Below are 25,129 nucleotides of genomic sequence, written 5' to 3' on the forward strand. Positions count from 1 at the left end.
GTCTGGGAGACCTGAATTTTGAAGCCACTCTGATATACCTGGACGATATCATTGTGTACTCCGCTACCTTTCAAGAACACCTCAATCGACTAGGCCAGGTACTCTAGTGACTGCGATCCCATGGCCTGAAAGTAAAGCCAAAGAAGTGTCATCTTTTCAAGAGGGAGATCGAATACTTGGGCCATACGCAGGGGTGTATCTATCACGAGGAAAACAAGGCATTTGCCTAGGGCGACACTTGCCAATGGGGCGGCAGCATGAGAGGATGCCGCGCCCAGTACGTGCGACGCTCCCCATTCTCACCATAGAGTCGACGTAACCTATTTCTGTCACATGACCCCTCCCTGTCAAAGACCTCAAGACTCGCCGTCGCCCTGTGAGACACGGACGCAGCGCAGCATGGACACTCAGCAGCGGGCAAAACGGCAAAATGAAGGCGGGCCGGAGACAATGTCCGCAGAGCTGGCGGAGCAGAGGAGGGAGGCTGGGGGCTGCCTGCTGACGCTGTCTCAGTACTCCTACTGGTTCGACATCTAGGTCTTCCTCCTGTTTGACCTGATCCTGTTCGTGTACATCTACCTGCTGCCCTGAGTCGGTAAGTGGTGGCTGTAATGCCCTGTTTGCCCCCTGCAATGTATGGACCACATAGGTGGGTGCCCCTACATTACAGTGGATCATGCCCTGTCTGCCCCCTGCAGTGTATGAGTGGCCCTTTATGGGTGGTAGCCTGTGAATCTGCCTTTGCTATGGAAAGACACACAGCCCTAACTTCCCCCTGTGATCATCCAGTCGCCATATTTATCGCCAATTTAGTATTTATGGGAGCTCCATAAATACTAAATTGGCGATAAATATGGTGACTGGATGATCACAGTGGGCAGTTAGGGCTGTGTGTCTTTCCATAGCTAAGGCAAAGGCAGAAGTTGTGCTTTTTTAATTTTTAGAATAATGATACAGCCATTTTATTTAATGTATTTGTGCTAGTTTCTGTGCTGTTGGAGGGGGGTGGGGGTGAGGGGCAGTTTTACACAATCTTTTATATTTCTTTTTAAACATATACAGATTGTGTAATACTGCCTCTCACCCCCCTCAAACCAACACAGAAATGAGCACAAATGTATTAAATAAAATGGCTGCCTGTATCATTATTCTAAAAATTTAAAAAGCGCAACTTCTAACACAAATGTATTGTACAGAGGAAGGGGTTTGGCCTTGACAGGAAGGGGTGGGTCAAATTTATATTAGGGGGGTGCCCGAGTTTAGTCTCGCCTAGGGCAGCACAAAACCAAGATACACCACTGGCCATACGGTGTCCCAAGACCGAGTGCTGCCGTCCCAAGACAAAGTGGCTGCAATACGAGAATGGCTAGTGCCCAGAAAACTGTGGGAGTTGAAGGCCTTCCTTGGACTGACCGGGTACTACCGGCGGTTCATCAAAGACTATGCAAAGATAGCAGGTCTTTTGAATGAGTTGTTGAGAGGAACAGCTGGGAGACCCAAGGGGCAAAGTGTTCCCTGGGGACAGACGAACCAGGAGGCCTTCCAGGCCCTGAAAGAAGCCCCGTCATCGGCCCCCATCTTGGCTTATGCCGACTTCGACAAACTGTTCCTCTTATCTACTGATCGGAGTCTCTACGGACTCGGGGCAGTCCTGTCGCAGATAAGATGGACATGAAAGAGTTATCGCCTATGCCAGTAGGGCCCTGCGGGATATGGAGCGAAACCTGCACAACTACAGTTCCTTTCGGCTGGAACTACCTTCCATGATGTGGGCCATGACTGAGAAGTTTGCAGGACATCTGACAGGGGCTAAGATCTTTGTACGGACTGACAACAACCCCCTGGCCCATCTGGACACTGCCAAGCTGGGAGCCCTGGAGCAACGTTGGGCAGCTCACCTTGCAAAGTATGATTTCTCGATTCGCTACCGTTCCGCTACAGAGAGCACTAATGCCGATGGTCTGTCGAGGGTTACTTTTGAAACTCCAGTAGGGGATCTCGATGAACAAAAAGAAGAGGATGAAACTCCAGACTTCCGCAAGTTCGCACCTTTTGCAGTCGCGGCACAGACAAGTGGGGAGGCTCGTGCCCTACCCAAGACATTAGGGAGAACTAATGAAGAATGGGGCCGAATACAAGATGAAGATGTTGGACTGCGGCAGATGAAAGACTGGGTAACCCAGCGAAGGAAACCCGATAGAGAAGAAAGGACTGACCTTAATGCCGAGATGAAGTCCATTCTACATTAATGGGACAGACTGGAAGTTCACGGAGCTGTTTTGTACCGCAAGTGGCAGCAGCCTGCTGATCTAGAGGTGAGGTGGCAGGTAGTAATTCCCAGAAGCGTGGCACAGGAGATAGCCAAAGAGGCCCATGAATTCGGAGCTCACTTCGGGCCAGTCAAGACCTACCAGTGGCTGCAGTGTTATGTATATTGTCCGCGACTGGAGGCTACGGTTGAGGAAGTTTGCTGACAGTGTCGAGTGTGTGAACTCACTAAAAGCATGGAAGAGAGGGCACCCCTACAGGCCATACAGACCAAAGAACCGCTGGAAGTATTAAAGGGAACCTGTCACCTAAAAAACGCCTCCCAAACCACCAGCATTACCTTGAAGTAGCCAGCAGTATGTTCCTAAAGATCCTTTTCTTCCTCCGGCCAGATGCACCAAAATCTTGAAAAATGAACTTTAATCCCCTGCACGCGCTATGTAGCAGCAGAGTTTGAAGTCAAGGTGGCCTCCTCGCTTCAAGTCAAGATAACCATGCCCCCTTTCCTGCCCCTTCACCTCTGATTGACAGCTGCGCAAGTGAACGTCTGACGCACACTCACACTTGGCCGGCTTCTCTGAACAACCGAAAGCTATCGGCTGTCAATCAAAAGTGAAGGGGCAGGGAAAGGGGGCGTGGTTATTTTGACTTGAAGCGAGGAGGCCGCTGCCCCCTTGACTTCAAACTCTGCTGTTACATATCACGTGCAGGGGATTAAAGTTCATTTTTCTAGATTTTGGTGCATCTGGCCGGAGGAAGAAAAGGATCTTTAGGAACATACTGCTGGCTACTTTAAGGTAATGCTGGTGGTTTGGGAGGCGTTTTTTAGGTGACAGGTTACCTTTAATGATAGATTATCTCCTCGTGGGACAATCAGCCAGAGGCCTAAAGTACTGCCTAGTCATGATTGACCACTTCTCCAAGTTTGCAGTGGTCACCCTAATGTGGGACCAGACGGCTGAGTCTGCAGCTCGGGCTGTCTGTCAAGACTTCATCCGGGTCTACGGGTGTCCGAAGCGGATTCACTCAGATCAAGGAGGGTGTTTTCAAGAGAAAGTGATGGAGGAGTTACACCGACTGTATGGCATTGAAAAATCCAGGACAACCCCATATCATCCCCAAGGGAATGGGGCCTGCGAGCGATTTAACTGGACACTGTTTCAAATGCTGAGGATGATAGAGGAAGACAAGAAGACGCACTGGCCTGACTATCTGCCTGAATTGGTCTGGGCTTACAATAATCGGGTCCACACCACCACCGGTTACACCCCATACATGTTACTGTTCGGAAGAGCTGGTTGGGAAATCGGTGAATTGAATCTAGAACAACCAGAGGACGTCATAGAATGATCGACCACCTCATAGGTGAAAGAACACCGTTAGCGGCTCCAGACGATGCAACGGTTAGCAGCTCAGCGGTTGCAAGAGAGAACACATACTCATCCGTTGCAGCCTGGGGACCGGTTACTGGTGCAAGAGAAACGTCCCAGAGGCAAGTTGAGCAAGCGTTGGGAAGTACAGCCATACAAAGTGATCAAGAGAGTGTACCCCAATGGTCCGGTCTATGAAGTACGGGTTGAAAATGAGGAGTTTTCCTCAAGGACTCTACATAGGAATATGCTACGGCCATGCCAGTCTGAAGATCCCACACCTGCTCAGAGGACACCTTCTTCTGTCCCATCATCAGGAGTTATTATCACCGATGAAAACCATAGTAAAGACTGGTGGACCGTTCCTAACACTGAGAAAAGTTCCCAGGCGGCAGGTGATAAAGCTCCTGCCACAGAACCAGTACTGGCTTGCAATGAGTAGGAACCCTCGACCACATCCGAATCTCCTATTGTTGTGGATGAACCCAGGTTGGCAGCTCCCAGTCAGGAGAGTTAGGTCTTAACAGATAGTCAAGACCTCCGGATATCTAGTAGGCTTACTGCAGGGGTTCCACCAAACAGGTACGCTGCCAATCAGTTCATTTGGTCCATCTGTATGTATTGTGGACAAAGTTGTATTAAAGGGGTTGTCCAAGTTATATTTATTGATGACCTATTCTCAGGTCTGCCTCCTCTTCACTGTTTACCTTCTAGCCGTTGCATCTGCAGCGGTGAGCAGGTGTAATTACACCCAAGCTGTCCCATTCATTTCAATGGTACGGATCGCTCCTATACAGTAATCTGTACCATTGAAATGAATGGGACGGTTAGGTGTAATTACACCTGCTTACCGCTGCAGATGCAACGGCTAGAAGGTAATCAGTGAAGAGGAGGCAGCGCTGGCCCTGCAGTCTTTTCCTCCCCTGACCGCTACAATTGCATCTTTTATGTGGCATATCACATCATTGTTGGCAGCACATCGCCTTATGTAAGCTGCAATCATTCATCTCCCATACAGAGTCCATGATTGATGCTTGTAAATGCGGCTCTAGTGCACTTGAAAAATCGGGAAGTTCGGAGGAATGAATGGTTGCCTATGCAGTGGCAGATGTAAAAGGGCCTTAGAGGGAATCTGTCACCAGTGACCTCCCTAGACAGACAGATGTGATTCACCTGATTTAAAACACTGTTTTTCTTATGCTGATCCGGGACTCCGTTCCTGAGTTATGATACTTTTTTCTTAATATGCAAATTAGTCCTCTGGTGTAAAGAGCCCATCACCTTTGCTCTTATTGCACACATGAATTGATCCTTTCTCTGGCTTGCCCCTACCGTGCTACTTTCATTCACAGGACCAGGCAGTGGCAAAGCAGTGAGATATGGGCTGGCCACAGAAATGAGTTGTGCTTAGCTGCAACAAAAGCAATGGTGATGCCCTCATTGCACCAAAGGCCTAATTTGCATATTAGGAAAAAGTATCATGGTAACTTGGGAAATAAGCCTCGAATAAAGAAAAGAAAAATAGCATTTTAATCAGGTGAACCACAGCTATGTGTTAGTTTCCCTTAAAATGTGGTTTTGCGTTCAGTCCTTCTTGTTTTCCTTTAGATTCCTTAGGTGCAGGAACCCTACAGCTACAATTTTTTTTTGCAAGTCAATGGTCCTTCTCATCACTGACCCACCAAGGATGGACGAGGGAAGAAACCACATGGCTGCGAGGATATTGGACCTCACCCTAGAAATCATCTACCTGATAACTGGAGAGGTGAGAGTCTCACATCACTCTTATCTCTAATAATACAGGGAAATGACTGGAAAGGACTCTTAGATTACATGTAGTGATCAGTGTCTCCCCATACACAGGATTACACAGTAGTGAAGAAGTCGTCTGGTGAGTGTGTGACGCCCCATGTGTCAGGAGAATGGAGCAGGACCCCAGGAGCCATCACCGAGCCTCCACTTCATTCACTGATACATGAGCAGAAGATCCTAGAACTTACCACCAGGATCACCGAGCTGCTGACCGGAGAGGTGAGCGCTGCCGGGAATGCTGGGACATTATACAATAACGCCAAGGAGGTGTCTGGAGGATGACTGTATGATTGTGTGTGTCAGGTTCCTATACGGTGTCAGGATGTCACTGTCTATTTCTCCATGGAGGAGTGGGAGTATTTAGAAGAAAACAAAGATCTGTATAAGGACGTCATGATGAAGGATCACCAGCCCCTCACATCAATAGGTAAGAGACCAATTGGTCATTGTTAAAAAAGTTTGCATTCTGCAGCCTCCATTTTAAACTGCCTCTGCAGACTGTTCCTGACTAAAATCCCTCAGAAAGTGGCTCTGATGGCTTCATCTGTAGCCTTTATCTCTTCAATCTTGACAGCTCATAATCAGTCATTTAAGCTGAATAATGATCAATCTGGAGTTCAGCTTAAATGAGTGTTTAGGAGCTGTCAGGAGTGAAGAGATAAGGGCTACAGATCGAGCTCTCAGAGCAGATGGATGTCAGTGAGAAGCAGAAAGAACTGTCTGTAGAGTAGTGAAAACGTGAAGGCTGTAGAAGTCACTGTTAAAAAATCTAATTGGAAAAAATATTTTATATAAAAAAACCACAATGTAATATTAAACAAAAATTGTCCTCAATGGTGTTCATAGCCATTAACTGCTTCAGAACCTCTCATAGACTATAAACGTTCGGGTGCTTCGTGATTTTTTGCTTTATAAGACGCACCTCTTTAACTCATTCCTGGAGAACCCCTTTAACATTACATATTTTTTTTCTTATTGCCGATTTCTTCTGTAACTGAGGCTGACATATTACAGGGTCCAGAGACGTTGCACAAGGTTATTCAGCCTCACTCCAGAGGTGATCTGGGTCTAAGACCCAGCAGCTTGGGCAGATACCTAGCCCCCTTGGTGTCGGACCCCACCAATCACATACTGATCACATACTGATGTGGATCCAGAGGATAGGTCATCATTATATACATTGGCGGGGCAACTGTTAAATACATTCAATCCGATCTATATCTAAATGTATACCACACTGTTCGGTACTTACTGTAGTACCGTAAGAATAGCATTACGATGGCGCAGACCGGCAGCTCCCTCCTCATGCCCCGCCTGCCTGTTCATTCATAAAGTGAGATAAGCAGGCAGACGGGCAGGCGATATGCCCCCATTGTCTAAGATGGGATAACCCCTTTAACAGTGCTTTTAAAAAAAATTGCAATGTTTGTGGCAAGATTGACACTGCCCGTGATGCTGTAAGATACGCTTATTGTACTCTTGTTAACTGCAGAAGCTTTGCAAAAGGTTTTGGAAAAATAGATGTAATTGTACAAGTTCTGCAGCCACCATATACCCTGCTGGGGACGCAGTAAAATACAGCTATTGTACACTTGTTAAAGAGGTTATCCCATGACTAATGTTAAAAACTGAAGATCAGACATCATCTAGGACATGACAAAGCTAACAAAGCTAGAACCAGCCCTGCACCTCACATGGATCCAGAGATCTCCCCATTCATTGCTCTGCTAGATTTATATTAAGCTGACAGCTCAGGGGGCGTGTCCATGCTCTGCCTATCACAGCTCAGGAGGCAGTTGAAAGATGAAACTGGGCATGTGCGACCTTCTCAGTGAGCAGGACAAAGAAATGAGAAGAAAAAAACAGCAGGTGGCGCTATACAATTACATTTTATTGAATAACTCTGCGGCTGTGCTAAATTTTTCATTACATGCAATTACAGAAGAATTCAGACCCAGGTGCTGGTTTTAAAACTGTAGAATATTTTTTTGTGGGACAACCCCTTTAACTGTAGAAGTTTTGCAATGGGTTTTTAGAAGAAATATGATGTAGTTGCACAACATCTGCAACCAAACTGCTGGTGAAGCAATGAAATGCACTTATTGTACACTTACTTATTTCCTATAGATGAGTCCAGTAGGAGAAATGCACCAGAGAGATGTTCCAGTCCTCTATATTCCCAGGATTGTCCAGAGGAAAAGCAAAATGTCCCACCTGATCAAAAGGTGAGATTTCTGCAAATTCCCTATAGATTAATGTAATGATGCTTTCTACTTGACTTCTCCAGTTGCAGGGCAGCAGATGCTCCTTATCATCTTGTTGTCGGTGGTCAGTAGTGTCTACAAATGGTTTCTAGTTTCATGAAAGATTGCGCCAAACTTCCCATTTCTTGGACACACACTCAACAATTATAGGGATTTTCTGAGTCTTCTATATTGATGACCTATCCTTGGGACCCTGGGGGTTTCACTTCTCGCACACCCTGATCAGCTGTTTGAAGAGGCCACAGTGGTCTGGTGAGTGACGTGGTCTCCTCACAACATACCAAGAACAGCGGCAGCTCTTGTATAAGGGCTGTATTTGGAATTGCAGCTTAAACCAAATGAATCAAAATAGGACTGAGCTGAAACCAGGTCACATGACTGATGAACTTAATGTGATCAGAAGGGGTACTGGGAGTTGGACCCTCACCAATCAGATATTGATGACCTAACCTGAGGATAGGCCATCAAAATAGAAGACCTGGGAAATCCCTTTAAGATATTTGCACACGAGGCAGATTTCAAAACAGAAAATCTGCAATTCTGCACCAGATCCTCACCAAAAACAGTAGGTATTACTTGCGGTTTTTAATGTGGATTGTCTGCAGATTTTACCCTTCCATTGAAATCTGCACCTAAAATCTCACAAACTATTAATATGCTGTGGATTTCTAAATCCGAATCGCAGGTCAATTTCCGCATGGAAAAAAAAAAAACTTAAAAAACAAAGTGTACATTAAATTTGTCTAATCTCATACACTTTGGTACTGTATTACGCCGGTGTATTACCACGTATGCAGGTACCCCTTAAAGGGGTTGTGTCACTTCAGCAAATAGCATTTATTATGCCCCTTTCTAATGTATTGTTATTATCCATATTTCCTCCTTTGCTGGATTCATTTTTCCATCAAATTATACTCTGCTTGTTTCCATGGTTCGACCACCATACAAACATTCAGTGGTGACCATGCTTGCACACTATGGGAAACGCAACGGCCTCTCTGGTGGACTGGACCATGGGAGCGCACATAGGCTGGTGCTTTTTCCTATAATGTGCAAGCACGACCACCACTGATTGTTTGCATGGTGGTCGTAAACATGGAAACAAGCAGTGTATAAATTGATGGAAAAATGAATCTAGCCAGCAAATGAGGAGATATAGAGAATCACAATACATTAGTAAGTGTCTTTTATTGACTTTCTCTACTTGATAAAGGCCACTTGCTGACGTGACACAACGCTATTAAGATTCAGTGTGGAAGATGTAACATTTTTCAGTGTAAATTACAACACAATGCCAATCAGCTGCTTTTAAGGCTAACAGAATGCTGTCATGTATACTTATTTATTATGGACATGATCTCACAGATTTGCAAAACATTAGCACAGCTTCATCTAGAATATGCAGTTCAGTTTTGGGCACCAGGGTTGAAAAAGGTACAAAGAGGAGAAATAAAAGTGATAAATGTGGCAGGCGCAGCACTATGAAGTGCCTTTTGCGCTGTGGCATTAGAAGAATTCTGATATCTATGACTTTTAGTCTAACCAGACTGTCTATTACTCTGTAATTCCTCTAGCGCCGTTCTATGGAAACAGTAGGTTTAAAGAGCACACCAAATGCTTGAAATAACTTCTTTATTACCTTCAGCTTTTCTTCATATAACACTGCCGCCTCTGCAGCAGATAGTCCATGTACAAAACACATGCATAAGATGGTGGTTCTACTGTTCAATCTTGTCATTCAACATAAAATGGTGGATATATTTCTCTCTTCAGTATCTGTACTCTCAGTTTCAGTTATTTAAGCACTTTATGATCTCTCTGAGAGGTATATCTGAGGTCTAACTAATAGTTCTACTTGATGCATTTGGTTGCAATTTGCAGTATGCAGTTAGCAGTAACTATTTGCAGATTGGTTGAGTATGATCTGGTATGGTTGTATGCAATTTGGATTGCAATATGGAATTTTAATTTGTTTGTTTGCAATTGTATGGTATTTGCAATTGTATGATTGTATGGCTCAGTAGTTCGTTTGTATGGTGGAACTGTAAGTAAACATACATATAAACAGTTCAGTATATTGTTCTAATCACTATATTAACAGTAAGAACATTATATAACTGTTTTAAATACCTATTTTGGCCTCTTGCTTCCATAAAACACAGCGCATAGAGGAGTGAATGTCTGTTCAGCTTCTCTCCTCTGGCGTAATGATTCTAGCAGCTCCTGCTAGGGGAATTTCCCACATAGGCTGTGTGTAAGGCTGGCTATGATTGGTCAAAACTCTTGCTGTGTGTGAGGCTGGCTGTGATTGGTCAAAACTCCTGCCCAGCAACAACAGTTTAACTCTATGCTTTCTGTTGTTTCTGCTGTGTCATTGAGCTTACCTTCCATTATATAATGAATCTTAAAGGCATATTATCTTTTCTGCTTCTGTGAACACAATATATAACAGTTTTATGACATCCAATCATAAAGTCACTGTAAATAACTATGATTTTGTATTTAACACACGAACATAGGAACTGTATAAAGGTTATTGACAGGTTTAGCTGTATAAACATATAATCTATATTAGCAACCTAGGACAGGTCTTAGCTGACCAGGAACAATAAAGGTCTGGAGTATTTAGTCTCTAGAAGACATCTAAAGGAAGATATGACAAAATTGTACAAATATACAGTGGGGGAAATAATTATTTGACCCCTCACTGATTTTGTAAGTTTGTCCAATGACAAAGAAATGAAAAGTCTCAGAACAGTATCATTTCAATGGTAGGTTTATTGTAACAGTGGCAGATAGCACATCAAAAGGAAAATCGAAAAAATAACTTTAAATAAAAGATAGCAACTGATTTGCATTTCATTGAGTGAAATAAGTATTTGAACCCTCTAACAAAAAAAGACTTAATACTTGGTGGAAAAACCCTTGTTTGCAAGCACAGAGGTCAAACGTTTCTTGTAATTGATGACCAAGTTTGCGCACATTTTAGGAGGAATGTTGGTCCACTCCTCTTTGCAGATCATCTCTAAATCCCTAAGGTTTCGAGGCTGTCTCTGTGCAACTCTGAGCTTGAGCTCCCTCCATAGGTTTTCGATTGGATTAAGGTCCGGAGACTGACTAGGCCACTCCATGACCTTAATGTGCTTCTTCTTGAGCCACTCCTTTGTTGCCTTTGCTGTATGTTTTGGGTCATTGTCGTGCTGGAACACCCATCCACGACCCATTTTCAGTTTCCTGGCAGAGGGAAGGAGGTTGTCGCTCAGGATTTCACGATACATGGCTCCGTCCATTTTCCCGTTTATGCGAATAAGTTGTCCTGTGCCCTTAGCAGAAAAACACCCCCAAAGCAAAATGTTTCCACCCCCATGCTTGACGGTGGGGACGGTGTTTTGGGGGTCATAGGCAGCATTTTTCTTCCTCCAAACACAGCGAGTTGAGTTAATGCCAAAGAGCTCTATTTTGGTCTCATCAGACCACAGCACCTTCTCCCAGTCACTCTCTGAATCATTCAGGTGTTCATTGGCAAACTTCAGACGGGCCTGCACATGTGCCTTCCTGAGCAGGGGGACCTTGCGAGCCCTGCAGGATTTTAATCCATTGCGGTGTAATGTGTTTCCAATGGTTTTCTTGGTGACTGTGGTCCCTGCTAATTTGAGGTCATTAACTAACTCCTCCCGTGTAGTTCTAGGATGCTTTTTCACCTTTCTCAGAACCATTGACACCCCACGAGGTGAGATCTTGCGTGGAGCCCCAGAGCGAGGTCGATTGATGGTCATTTTGTGCTCCTTCCATTTTCGAACAATCGCACCAACAGTTGTCACCTTCTCTCCCAGCTTCTTGCTAATGGTTTTGTAGCCCATTCCAGCCTTGTGCAGGTCTACAATTTTGTCTCTGACATCCTTGGACAGCTCTTTGGTCTTTCCCATGTTGGAGAGTTTGGAGTCTGCTTGATTGATTGATTCTGTGGACAGGTGTCTTTTATACAGGTGACTAGTTAAGACAGGTGTCCTTAATGAGGGTGACTAATTGAGTAGAAGTGTCTAACCACTCTGTGGGAGCCAGAACTCTTAATGGTTGGTAGGGGTTCAAATACTTATTTCACTCAATGAAATGCAAATCAGTTGCTATCTTTTATTTAAAGTTATTTTTTCGATTTTCCTTTTGATGTGCTATCTGCCACTGTTACAATAAACCTACCATTGAAATGATACTGTTCTGAGACTTTTCATTTCTTTGTCATTGGACAAACTTACAAAATCAGTGAGGGGTCAAATAATTATTTCCCCCACTGTATGCAGTGAATGCAAGAAATATTATGAGCAGATTTCACATTGAGGCCACCACAAAAGACCAGAGTGACCGCTCTCTGGCTGGAGGAAAAAAGTTTTTATTGACTGTTTACCTTGTGTGATCACCACTTGAGGCGATCCTTCTCCTTTAACGCATTGTTGTTCATATTTTAGCATTTTTGACCCTCGTCTGTATATAAAATAATCAGGGTTCTTTGTTTCTTTTTTACCTTGTTCTTAAGGTGGGATTATTGCAGGAAAGTTATGGAGAAATGATAAGTGAACTCGAAAAGCCCATATCAGTGTCAGTAAATGGTAAGAGCCTTTCATAAATTTTGTATTTTATTCAGTGTTTACTTAAAGGCTATGTACACCTTTCATGGCCTTTATTTTATTATTGCAGTGTACTCATTTTGAGTAATTTTTCAAATTGGGCTTTATTTAAATATAGAGCCCTTTATTCTGTACAGAGATGAAATGCTCTAGTAGCATCCTTTGGATTTTCTGTCTTTTCCATCAGACCAGGAGCTGACGGTCTGCTTATGTCTGTTCTCTGACATTATAAACACTCATTATAGCTCAGTCCTTATCTTACTGATACGAATGTGGGTTAAATAAGTGTTTATGACCTCTCAGTAGTTTAGAGATAAGGTTTATTAGATGACCGTCACAAAGTGAAAATACCAATCACATAGCTAGAAAAACAGTTAAAGGGTTTCTGTTATCAGAAAATCGTTATGTAGTTGGCTGACATTAGCGATGTGCTAATGTCAGCAGAACATAACTGTATGACTTTTATAATATGCAAATCAGCCTCTAGGTGCTAGTGGGTCGTTGCTGCAGCACCTAGAGGCTCCGTCCTCTCACCGTTTGGCATGCTCTTGTAAAGGTGATTGACATCCTCGGTCTCCTCCGTGCCCCGCAAATGCCGCGCCTGCGCCGTCCATTTTAGTATTAGGCGTAGGCGCAGTGAGTTATGTTCTGCTGACATTAGCACATCGCAAATGTCAGCCAGTTACATAATGATTTTTCTGATGACAGAAACCCTTTAACCCTTTGTGACAGAACAGCCCAATATTTTTTAATAAAGGCCAACTGAAAAAAAAACATTTTTAGCCAAAAATGAGTAAAATGCAATTATTAAAAAAGTGTTCATAGCCTTTAACACTTTCTACCTCCTTTCGAATGGAGGAGATTGTACTAAATAGACATTTCATTATTTTCCTCATCCGGTGATTTTAATCAATTGATATTCACAATTTCACATGTTGATTTACTATCAAGCTCAGAGAAATATTTAAGATTTTTTTTTTTCCCCAGCCATTTTTGGTTGGAGATATTAGTGGAACAAAAAATAGCTTTATTTGTGAACCTTCACTTAAAACGAGGGCAGTAATATCTACAAATTATGCCAACAACAGGCTAAGGGCGCAGAAAATAATGAGGGAGTCTCAGTGGCCCTCTGTTTTTAATTAATATATATATATATACAGTGGGTATAAAAAGTCTACACACCCCTGTTAAAATGCCAGGTTTCTGTGATGTAAAAAAAATGAGACAAAGATAAATCATTTCAGAACTTTTTCCACCTAGAATGTGACCTATAAACTGTACAACTCAATTGAAAAACAAACTCAAATCTTTTAGGTAGAGGGAACTAATACTTTGTTGAAGCACCTTTTCATTTTATTACAGCACTCAATCTTTTTGGGTATGAGTCTATCAGCATGGCACATTTTGACTTGGCAAGATTTGCCCACTTTTCTTTGCAAAAACACTCCAAATCTGTGAGATTGCGAGGGCATCTCCTGGGCACATCCCTCTTCAGATCACACCACAGATTTTCAATCGAATTCAGGTTTGGGCTCTGGCTGGGCCATTCCAAAACTTTAATCTTTGTTGATTTGGATGTATGCTTTGGGTCATTGTCATGCTCAGCTTTCTAGCAGAAGCCTGAAGGTTTTGTGCCAATATTGACTGGTATTTGGAACTGTTCATAATTCCATCTAGCTTAACTAAGGCCCCAGTTCCAGCTGAAGAAAAACAGCCCCAAAGCATGATGCTGCCACCACCATGCTTCACTGTGGGTATGGTGTTCTTTTGGTGATGTGCAGTGTTGTTTTTGGGCCAAACATATCTTTTGGAATTATGGCCAAAATGTTCAACCTTGGTTTCATCAGACCATAACACCTTTTCCCACATGCTTTTGGGAGACTTCAGATGTGTTTTTGCAAAATGTAGCCTGCCTTGGATGTTTTTCTTCGTAAGAAAAGGCTTTCGTCTTTCCACTCTACCCCATAGCCCAGACATATGAAGAATACGGGAGATTGTTGTCACATGTACCACACAGCCAGTACTTGCCAGATATTCCTGCAGCTCCGTTAATGTTGCTGTAGGCCTCTTGGTCGCCTCCCAGACCAGTTTTCTTCCTGTCTTTTCATCAATTTTGGAGGGACGTCCAGTTCTTGGTAATGTCACTGTTGTGCTATATTTTCTCCACTTGATCATGACTGTCTTCACTGTGTTCCATGGTATATCTAATGCCTTGGAAATTCTTTTGTACCCTTACAATGAGATCCCTCTGATGCTTTGGAAGCTCTCTGTGGACCATGGCCTTTGCTGTGAGATACGACTAAGAAAATTTCAGGAAAGACCAACTGGAGCAGCTGAACTTTATTTGGGGTTAATCAGAGGCACTTTAAATGGTGGCAGGTGTATGCTGACTCCTATTTAACATGATTTTAAATGTGATTGCTTATTTCTGAACACAGCTACATCCGCAGTTGTGCACACTTATGCAACCACATAATTTTTTTTGTTTTCTTCCCTCCACCTAAAAGATTTCAGTTTGTTTTTCAATTGAGTTGTACAGTTTATAGGTCACATTAAAGGTGGAAAAAGTTCTGAAATTATTTATCTTTGTCTCATTTTGTTACATCACAGAAACCTGACATTTTAACAGGGGTGTGTAGACTTTTTATATCCAGTGTGTGTGTGTATATATATATATATATATATATATATATATATATATATATACATTACAGACCAAAAGTTTGGACACACCTTCTTATTCAAAGAGTTTTCTTTATTTTCATGACTATGAAAATTGTAGATTCACACTGAAGGCATCAAAACTATGAATTAACACATGTGGAATTATACACATAACAAACAAGTGTGAAACAACTGAAAATATGTCATATTCTAGGTTCTTCAAAGTAGCCACCTTTTGCTTTGATTACTGCTTTGCACACTCTTGGCATTCTCTTGATGAGCTTCAAGAGGTAGTCCCCTGAAATGGTTTTCACTTCACAGGTGTGCCCTGTCGGGTTTAATAAGTGGGATTTCTTGCCTTATAAATGGGGTTGGGACCATCAGTTGCGTTGAGAAGTCAGGTGGATACACAGCTGATAGTCCTACTGAATAGACTGTTAGAATTGGTATTATGGCAAGCAGCTAAGTAAAGAAAAACTAGTGGCCATCATTACTTTAAGAAATGAAGGTCAGTCAGTCAGCCGAAAAATTGGGAAAACTTTGAAAGTAAGGGCTATTTGACCATGAAGGAGAGTGATGGGGTGCTGCGCCAGATGACCTGGCCTCCACAGTCACCGGACCTGAACCCAATCGAGATGGTTTGGTGTGAGCTGGACCGCAGAGTGAAGGCAAAAGGGCCAACAAGTGCTAAGCATCTCTGGTAACTCCTTCAAGACTGTTGAAAGACCATTTCAGGGGACTACCTCTTGAAGCTCATCAAGAGAATGCCAAGAGTGTGCAAAGCAGTAATCAAAGCAAAAGGTGGCTACTTTGAAGAACCTAGAATATGACATATTTTCAGTTGTTTCACACTTGTTTGTTATGTATATAATTCCACATGTGTTAATTCATAGTTTTGATGCCTTCATAGTCAGGAAAATAAAGAAAACTCTTTGAATGAGAAGGTGTGTCCAAACTTTTGGTCTGTACTGTGTGTGTGTATGTATATATATATATATATATATATATATATATATGTCAAGTATAATCATCACTCTGGTTGTGATAGCTTTTCATATTACCCCTGATATATTACACATATGTGCTCTAGCGGTGGCCTTACTTTCCCTAGGGAACTTCAGGGACATACATCTCTTTGGCCAGGACGATAGTAGCCACCTGGGACAATTATTGTGTCTTTCCCAGTTTAATGATGGCTGCTTATATATATGAGCGCTAGTCTGGTGGGGGGAGTCTATTTTTTTCTTTATTTGATTCTGACAGCGAGTCTCCTTGTCCCACTGCGATCGGCACACACTGACTGGAGTTGTATGTTGAGCCGCCTACTGTATTTCCCCTCTACTTACCTGCGCTGTCAGCGCTCTCCCCATGGTTGTTACTCAGCATCGCGGTCAGCTGGAGTCAGAGGGCTGGGTTGGCTGACACGGCCATACTCCTGATTGGCTGGCAGCCGGTTAGGGCCATCCCAGTGCCGGGTACATTGTGTCCGCACACCATCCGCATCGGTCAGCGTTGAACTCCCGCGCAGAAACGCGTTGAGCATCTTAGTTATGCTTAGGCAGCTAGTACAACGAGCACCTAGTTTTTTTTTTTTTAGGTATACAGCACCATTCACCATAGCTAAGGGCTCTTTCACACCTGCATTATTTTCTTCCGGCATAGAGTTCCGTCGTCGGGGCTCTATGCCGGAAGAATCCTGGATTATCCCCATGTATCCCCATGTATTCTGAATGGAGTGAAATCCGTTCAGGATGCATCAGGATGTCTTCAGTTCCGGAACGGAATGTTTTTTGGCCGGAGAAAATACTGCGCTTTTTGCTCCGGCCAAAAATCCCGAAGACTTGCTGCAAGGCCGGATCCGGAATTAATGCCCATTGAAAGGCATTGATCCGGATCCGGACTTAAGCTAAACGTCGTTTCGGCGCATTGCCGGAGCCGACATTTAGCTTTTTCTGAATGATTACCATGGCTGCCGGGACGCTAAAGTCCTGGCAGCCATGGTAAAGTGTGGTGGGGAGCGGGGAAGCAGTGTACTTACCGTCCGTGCGGCTCCCGGAGCGCTCCAGAGTGACGTCAGGGCGCCCCAAGCGCATGGATCACGTGATCGCATTGGACACGTCATCCATGCGCATGGGGCGCTCTGACGTCATTCTGGAGCGCCCCGGGAGCCGCACGGACTGTAAGTATACCGCTCCCCCGCTCCCCGCTCCTACTATGGCAACCAGGACTTTAATAGCGTCCTGGGTGCCATAGTAACACTGAAAGCATTTTGAAGACGGTTCTGTCTTCAAATGCTTTCAGTACACTTGCGTTTTTCCGGATCCGGAGTGTAATTCCGGCAAGTGGAGTACATGCCGGATCCGGACAACGCAAGTGTGAAAGAGGCCTAAGGCGGCTAGAAAAGCAGAATAATGCGCTAGCTGATGGGTATCTTATCGGTGGCTTATAGAACCTCATCTGTGTGCACTTGGCCGCCAAACCACTGTGGGCTGCTATAGGTACAGCACTCCCGACATTTGTCAGGCAGCCGATGTTTCTATGTAGTGGCTATACATTGGCTGACACCTTGTAACAGAGGAATTGGTGGGGTGCAGCCTGTTTGAGGGCTAGAATTATAGACATGTCCCTCATTATTTTCTGCGCCCTTAGCCTGTTGTTGGCATAATTTGCAGATATTACTGCCCTGGTATTAAGTGAAGGTTCACAAATAAAGCTATTTTTTTGTTTTTATTTTAACGTTATTTTCAGGCTGAGATTATAGTATACTATTTGAACGTCTACTGTTTACACTGATTTATATTGTTAGAAAGTGGAGATATTAGTGGGTTAAATGTCCAAAAAATGTCCTCTTCTATTATTGTTATTATTAATTATTCATTTAGTGGCACCACATTTAATTATATTACTCTACACTAGTACAGTGTGATACAAAATGAACAGATGTAATCACAATCCCGAAGGGGGTTGAAGTATGAAGGCAGATTCGGTGTGAAGGTTATGCAATACCATAACAGAGAGAGCTTTTTTCATATGAACTTACATTTTAATGACTAGGTTTTCAACCCATTTTACATAATGTTAAGAAGCAGATGTGTCACTTGAACAGATTTGGCTTAAGGCTACTCCTAAGTGGGTTATTTAAGTGGCCACCCTGGTCTTCACCCCTGTACAGGGATCTTGACTTCACTGCAGGGGGACCACCAGGCCACTACCCCTTGGAGTAGTCTCTGCTCAAGTGAGGGATGACCCTCGGGCAATTATCAAGCACAATAGGTTTGCCCCTTTTCATTGCTTTATTCTTGAACCAATGCAGAGCTACATTTACTGCATTGTTCATCACCAGACGTATTAATTGTTTGTCAACAGCAGATCGCAAGCGATGTGATGTCGACTAATGGTGAATTTAGGTAACACGTGAAAGGCGCAATCACCTGACATTCAAGCATTTGGTTGTCTATCGAGGGATCAGCAGCATCTTTACCTGGGCAAATTATTGGGAATGAATGTTCGTACAAAGGTTCACTCCTGATAACAGCCCCGATCCTTGGCCTATTTAAAAGAACCTTTTAAAACACATGTTTTTTGTTGCGCTAATGCATCAAAAATAACAACTAAATCATCCATGGAAGCACATAGATGTACAAATGGACTGTAGATGCAAAATGAGAGGATATTCTTAATATGATTATTAGTAACCATGCAGAGCACTTACAGAGTAAAAGCCTTGATTTTTAATGTTAATCTATATTCCCTTAATGCCCCATTAGACTGAACAATTTACAGGCCATTTATCAGAAGCAAGTGGTCATGTGAATGCTTGTTACTGATAATTGGCCTGTAGAATCATGCCACCGATAAGCAAATAAATGAAAAAGAAAAAAGAAAACACTTGTTTGTTGGCTGATTTTCATTTTTCATCAGAATGAAAGATGCACTAATATCGCCAGCACATCTCCCTGTGAAATCGGGGATGTGCTGCCGATAATCATTAGAAATGAATCGAGGAGGAACATTCCTCCCATATTCACTTTGCATTGGCTGGCGTAATAGACTGATGCAATTGAGAGCTGATCAATGTGTTTATTGTTGATTGGTGCTCATCCTGCCCAAAATTCGAGCAGCACATAAATGAGAGTATATTTGCCCATGTTTACTGGTAGGACAAATAGAATTTTTGATTAAATTAAACTAATTATAAGATCCCACCACCTAAAGCTTTAAGGCAAATGAGCCCACCACCCAACTTGTTATTATCAAGAAACTAATTAGCAGGTTGGAAAGTGTTAGGCTTAAAGGGGTTCTCTGGGAATTAAGAAAATAAAATGACTAAAAATACTTAAAGGGAATCGGTCACGGATTTGGGGTATAGAGCTGAGGACATGGGTTGCTATATGGCCGCTAGCACATCCGCTATACCTAGTCCCCATAGCTCTGTGTGCTTTTATTGTGTAAAATAACCGATTTGATACATATGCAAATTAACCTGAGATGAGTCCTGTCCCTGACTCATCTCACGTACAGGACTCATCTTAGGTTGATTTGCATATTTATCAAATAGTTTTTTGACACAATAAAAGCACACAGATCTATGGGGACTGGGTATTGCGGATGTGCTAGCGGCCTTCTAGCAACCCATGTCCTCAGCTCTATACACAAAATCCTGGTGACGGGTTACCTTTAAATATAACTTTATTATAACTATATTCCCAAATACCTTTCATTAGATATGATGGCTCGGCTCATTTTGTCTGGGGAGCAATCATTAGGAGAAATAAAATGGCAGCTGTTCTGTTAGTACTGTAAGAAGGTACAAGGAATGATCGTAGATGATAGGTATGTGTCACCGAGGTTCCTGGCCTCAATGGAGTAAGAGCCTGGTGCTGTGGCGCGTGCCTGTAATCTTAGCTACCATAGGAGGCTTAGGCTGTTTGACACCTTGCTATCTAGTATGGCTGTAAATAGCTAATCCGGGATGGCTCTTACTAGGAGTAGTCAAAGTGCTGGGTGGGTGACTACTCCCCACGGTCCAGGATGGGTTTTGAAAGGCCTATAAAAAACATCCAGCAGTGTGAAACTCTGCTGAGATCTGAGGCTTGTGTGTGGGCTAAAAGCTGAAGACAGTGTGTTGGGCGAGCAGGCCGCCTAAAGCCGCAGGTGGACTTTCTGAGGCTGAGCATTTAGCCGGGTGGGGATCAAACACCCAGGATCAAAGGTTAATGTTTTTCTTTATGAACTGTTTAGGGTGTAAACTAACACCAATACTGAAAATGGACTGTCATACTGTGAACCTGCAACTAGTGTGAATAAACACTGCAGTTTTTGAGTTACAAACGTGTCTTTGCCTCTATACTGCACCCGCTTGTCCTGTACACCAGAGCGAATCCCCACAATTGGTGGAGGATGCGGGCAAAGCAGTAAGGCTGGCGTGAACGCTGATATTTTTGGTTTCTGCATTTTTTCACGCACGATTGTATGTCGTACATTAAACCAGGTGTATTAAACCCGTGCTCCACGACAACATGGAGGCTGTTCACGCCAGTCTTACTGCTTTGCCCGCATCCTCCACCAATTGTGGGGATTCTCTCTAGTGTACAGGACAAGTGGGTGCAGTATAAAGGGAAATACACGTTTGGAGGCTCATGGAGTCTATTAAGCAGCAGCAAGAGACCATCCAGTTGCTGCTACAACATGTGATGGTTTTGCAGACAGCAGGAGCAACCCCAAGCATCCACGATGCCCGGAAGGCAGTATGTGCACGATTCCTAAGATTACACCCGCAGACGGCATCGAAACCTACCTGGCGATGTACAAGAAAGTGGCCACAAGGGATAAGCTACCCCGAGACCAGTGGGCCAAGGTTGTCGCTCCGTTCCTGGCATCCGATTCCCAGCGGGTGTATTTCGACTTGCCGGATGATCAAGCGGCCGACTACCAAAAAGTAAAGGGTGAGATTTTGGCCAGACTGGGGGTGAATGTGTTGGTCCGGGCTCAGCGGGTACATCAGTGGGGGTTTAAGCCGGCTGAGCTCGCGAGACCCCAATATTATGACTTACTCCACCTTTTGCAAAAGTGGCTACAGCCTGATTTGCTGAGTCCCACAGCTATGCTTGATAGACTATTGTGGAGGGCTCTGCCACCCCCTCTCCAGCATTGGATCTGCCAGGTATCTCCTGGCAATGCCCAGGAGATGTTGGACCTGGTGGAGCGCTACGAGGCTACTGAGAATCTTAAGGGGGGTTCTTTCGGGAAGGGGGCAGTCAAACCCCATAAATCTCCACCCCAGACCTGGGGACTTGTGCCAACCAAGCCCGCCCGGGATGTACCCCCTATGGACCCAGCTTCGGCAGTCTGCTGGCGGTGTCGGGAGCCTGGCCATGTACGAGCTAACTGTCCACATAAGGTGGAACCCATGGACACGAACTATGGCTTCCGTCAGTCGTTATATGCCAGGAAGCTGTGTGCAGCGGGTACCCCAGAAACTCTAAATCACTTGTGCCAGATGGAAGTGGGAGACACTCCAGCGGAGACCCTGCTGGACTCGGGGAGTCTGGTGTCCCTTGTAAGGGCTCCCCAGGTACGGTCCGCTGAGTATACTGGCCGGAAAGTCGGTGTCATGTGCATTCATGGGGACTTAAAAGACTATACCACTGCCATGGTGTCTCTAACCACGGGGGGCCGGCAGGTGGACTCACGAAGTGGCAGTTGCCACAAACTTACACTACGAACATAATAGGGAGAGACTTCTCGGGCTTCCCGACACTGTGGTCTGCCTCGAGAGTGACTGATACACATGAGACAGGGGTAACCCCAGAAGAGTGGCCTTGCTCCGGGGGGACACCAGAACCCTGGGAACCCGAGGCCGAAGGGCCAGCGGTAGGGATGACCGCCACTTCGTTGGAAGAGATCGAGACAACCCCACTGAGTGTAGTGGTGGGAGAGTTGGAGGACTTGCCGCCAGGACCTGAGCTGGCAGATCTCAATGTCTCCGGGGATAGTTTTGGTACCGCCCAACACAGAGACCCAACCCTATCCTAAACCTGGGAAAATGTATTGATAGTAGATGGTGAACCACAACAACCGGGGGAATAGTTGGTGTTCCCCCGTTTTGTGATTCATCAGGATATGTTGTATCGGGTAAACCAACTGCGGGGTGAACATATTGAACAGTTGGAGGTGCCCCAAGCTTACCGCAAACTCGTGTTAGAGTTAGCCCACCAACATGTTCTCTTGGGTCATTTGGGAATGCAGAAAACACAGGACCGGATATTACAACGGTTTTACTGGCCCAGTGTGTTTAGAGAGGTGGACAAATTCTGTACGTCTTGCCTGACTTTCCAGACAACTAGCCCCCAGCACCTTTTCCGCAGTCCCTTGGTACCTCTCCCGATCATCGAGGTACCGTTTGAGCAAATCGCTATGGACCTCGTAGGCCCAGTACCGAAGTCCGCTAGAGGACACCAACACATCCTGGTCGTCCTAGACTACGCCACTCGGTACCCGGAGGCGGTGCCACTGTGACATACATCGGCCAAACTTATAGCTAAGGATCTAATGGAGATGTTCCCCTGAGTGGGGCTACCTAAAGAGGTTCTGACTGACCAGGGGACCCCTTTTATGTCCAAGGTCATGAGGGAACTCTGTAAGTTGCTGCATATTAAACAGTTACGGACGTCCGTGAACCATCCGCAAACAAATGGTCTGGTTGAGGGGTTTAACAAAACAATAAAAACCTTGTTAAAAAGGGTGGTGTCTAAAGATGGGAAGGACTGGGACCTTTTTCTGCCCTATATCATGTTCGCTGCATGAGAGGTGCCCCAGGCTTCTACTGGGTTCTCGCCTTTCGAATTGCTATATGGCAGACTTCCTCGCGGTTTGCTGGACGTAGCCAAAGAGGCGTGGGAACAGCAACACACTCCACGGAGGCCACTCAGCGAGCCCAGAATCGGATCTATAATCGGCATGCTCAGGTCCGGATCTTTAAACTGGTTGATCGGGTATTGGTTCTGGTGCCGACCGTGAACAGTAAGTTCCTGGCCAGGTGGCAGGGGCCCTACGAGGTACATAAAAAAATTGGAGAGGTAAATTTCAAGGTACACCACTCAGGGAGGCAAAAGCCGGAGCAGGTGTACCATGTGAATTTACTCAAACCGTGGAAAGATAGGGAAACCTGAACTGAAGACAGCCTGCGGACAGGTTTTCTAGGGGAAGCGGTTTCGGCCCCTCTGTCTGAAGCAAGGGAAGCGGCTGCCACAGTAAGAATTGCTGACAGCCTCTCCTCTAAGCAGGCCCAGGAGGGCAGGGAGTTTATTAACCGGAACACGGATGTGTTTTTGGATCTCCCTGGACGCACTTTCACAATTCAGCATGACATTATCAATCAGCCTCAGGCTAAAGTCCGGTTAAAACCATTTCGGGTACCCGAGGCTCGGCGACCAGCCATTTCGGAGTGCAGATGATGCTGAGGCTAGACGTCATTGAGGAATCTAAAAGTGAGTGGGCTAGTCCTATAGTGCTAATACCCAAGCCGGACAGGACACTCAAGTTTTAATAACGATTTCCAAAAACTAAACGAGATCTCTAAGTTTGATGCATATCCCATGCCCTGAGTCGATGAGCTAATTGAGAGGTTAGGACAAGCCCAGTGTTTTTCAGTTTTGGACCTCACAAAAGGGTATTGGCAGGTGCCCTTAAAAGAGGCTGCTAAAGAAAAAACTGCCTTCATCACACTGGAGGGACTATATCGGTACAAGATGTTACCCTTTGGTTTGCATGGCGCCTCAGCCACTTTTCAATGGCTCATGGACATTGTGCTGTGTCCACATCGTCGGTATGCTTTGGCTTACCTGGACGATATTGTCATCCACAGTACCGACTGGGAAAGTCACCTACCCAAAGTACAGGCTGTAGTGGACGACCTTAGGAAGGCTGGGCTAACTGCTAATCCAAAAAAATGCTCAATGGGGTTAGAAGAGACTAAGTACCTGGGGTATGTCATTGGACGCAGAGTTATCAAACCTCAAGTGAACAAAATAGAGGCGGTTCGGAATTGGCCCCAACCTGTCACCGCTAGGCAATTAAAGTAATTCCTGGGAATGGTAGGCTATTACATGAGGTTTGTTCCCCACTTTGCTACAGTGACCGCGCCATTGACAGGGCTCTTGAAGGGACGCAGGTCGGTGATGGTTCGCTGGGATGATCGAGCGGAAGAGGCTTTCTCCGCTTTGAAGTCAGCCCTGTGTGGGTCCCCAGTTTTGGTGACGCCCGAATTCAAGCAGGAATTCATAGTACAAACGGACGCCTCCGAAGTAGGCCTCGGTACTGTACTGTCTCAGAAAGTTAACAGGGAGGAGCATCCCGTTGTTTTCCTAAGCCGCAAGCTTACCCCAGTCAAAACCAGGTATAGTATAGTGGAGAGAGAGCGCCTGGCTATCAAGTGGGCACTCGAGTCTCTCTGCTACTATTTGTTGGGGAGAAAGTTCCGCCTGGTGACTGACCACTCACCTCTCAAGTGAATGAGCCAGGCCAAAGAGAGAAATGCCCGAGTCAACAGGTGGTTCCTGTCCTTACAGAACTTTAAGTTCTCCGTAGAGCACAGGGCAGACCACTTGCAGGGAAATACGGATGCCTTGTCCCGAGTGTACTGTCTGGCGTGTGTTTACCCCCTCAGGGTTGAACAAAGGGGGAGGTATGTAAGAAGGTACAAGGAATCATCGCAAATGATAGGTACGTGTCGCCAAGGTTCCTGGCCTCGGTGGAGTAAGAGCCAGGTGCTGTGGCTCGTGCTTGTAATCCTAGCTACCATGGGAGGCTTAGGCTGTTTGACACCTTGCTATCTAGTATGGCTGTAAATAGCTGATCCAGGACAGTTCTTACTGGGAGTAGCCAAAGTGCTGGGTGGGTGACTACTCCCCACGGTTTAGGCCAGGTTTTGACAGGCCTATAAAAAACAGCCAGCAGTGTCAGGTGGGTGGATTACTCCTCTGACACTGGAGCTGTATGAAACTGCAGAGATCTGAGGTCTGTGTGTGGGCTGAAAGCTGTAGACAGTGTGTCGGGCGAGCAGGCCGCCTAAAGCCTGCAGGTGAACTTTCTGAGGCTGAGCATTCAGCCGGGTGTGGATTAAACACCC

At 44.9% G+C, this 25,129-nt stretch overlaps 2 protein-coding genes across 6 annotated transcripts in view; one reads left to right on the top strand and one right to left on the bottom strand.

Moving 5' to 3' along the window:
• Positions 1–25,129, bottom strand: part of LOC120994421 (zinc finger protein OZF-like) — a 391,027-nt gene that overhangs the window by 123,850 nt on the left and 242,048 nt on the right. The gene's annotated exons all lie outside the window — the stretch shown is intronic.
• Positions 1–25,129, top strand: part of LOC120994424 (zinc finger protein 501-like) — a 119,531-nt gene that overhangs the window by 89,790 nt on the left and 4,612 nt on the right. The window contains exons 5-6 of one of the 2 annotated variants that reach the window (XM_040422984.1): positions 7,578–7,675; positions 12,246–12,318. In XM_040422984.1, the coding sequence (XP_040278918.1) occupies positions 7,578–7,675; positions 12,246–12,318 (171 nt within the window). The remainder of the gene's footprint in view (positions 1–7,577; positions 7,676–12,245; positions 12,319–25,129) is intronic. The other variant, XM_040422982.1, reaches the window with a different exon arrangement.

This window comes from Bufo bufo, chromosome 3, assembly GCF_905171765.1.
Source record: "Bufo bufo chromosome 3, aBufBuf1.1, whole genome shotgun sequence".
Classification (NCBI taxonomy): Eukaryota; Metazoa; Chordata; class Amphibia; order Anura; family Bufonidae; genus Bufo; species Bufo bufo.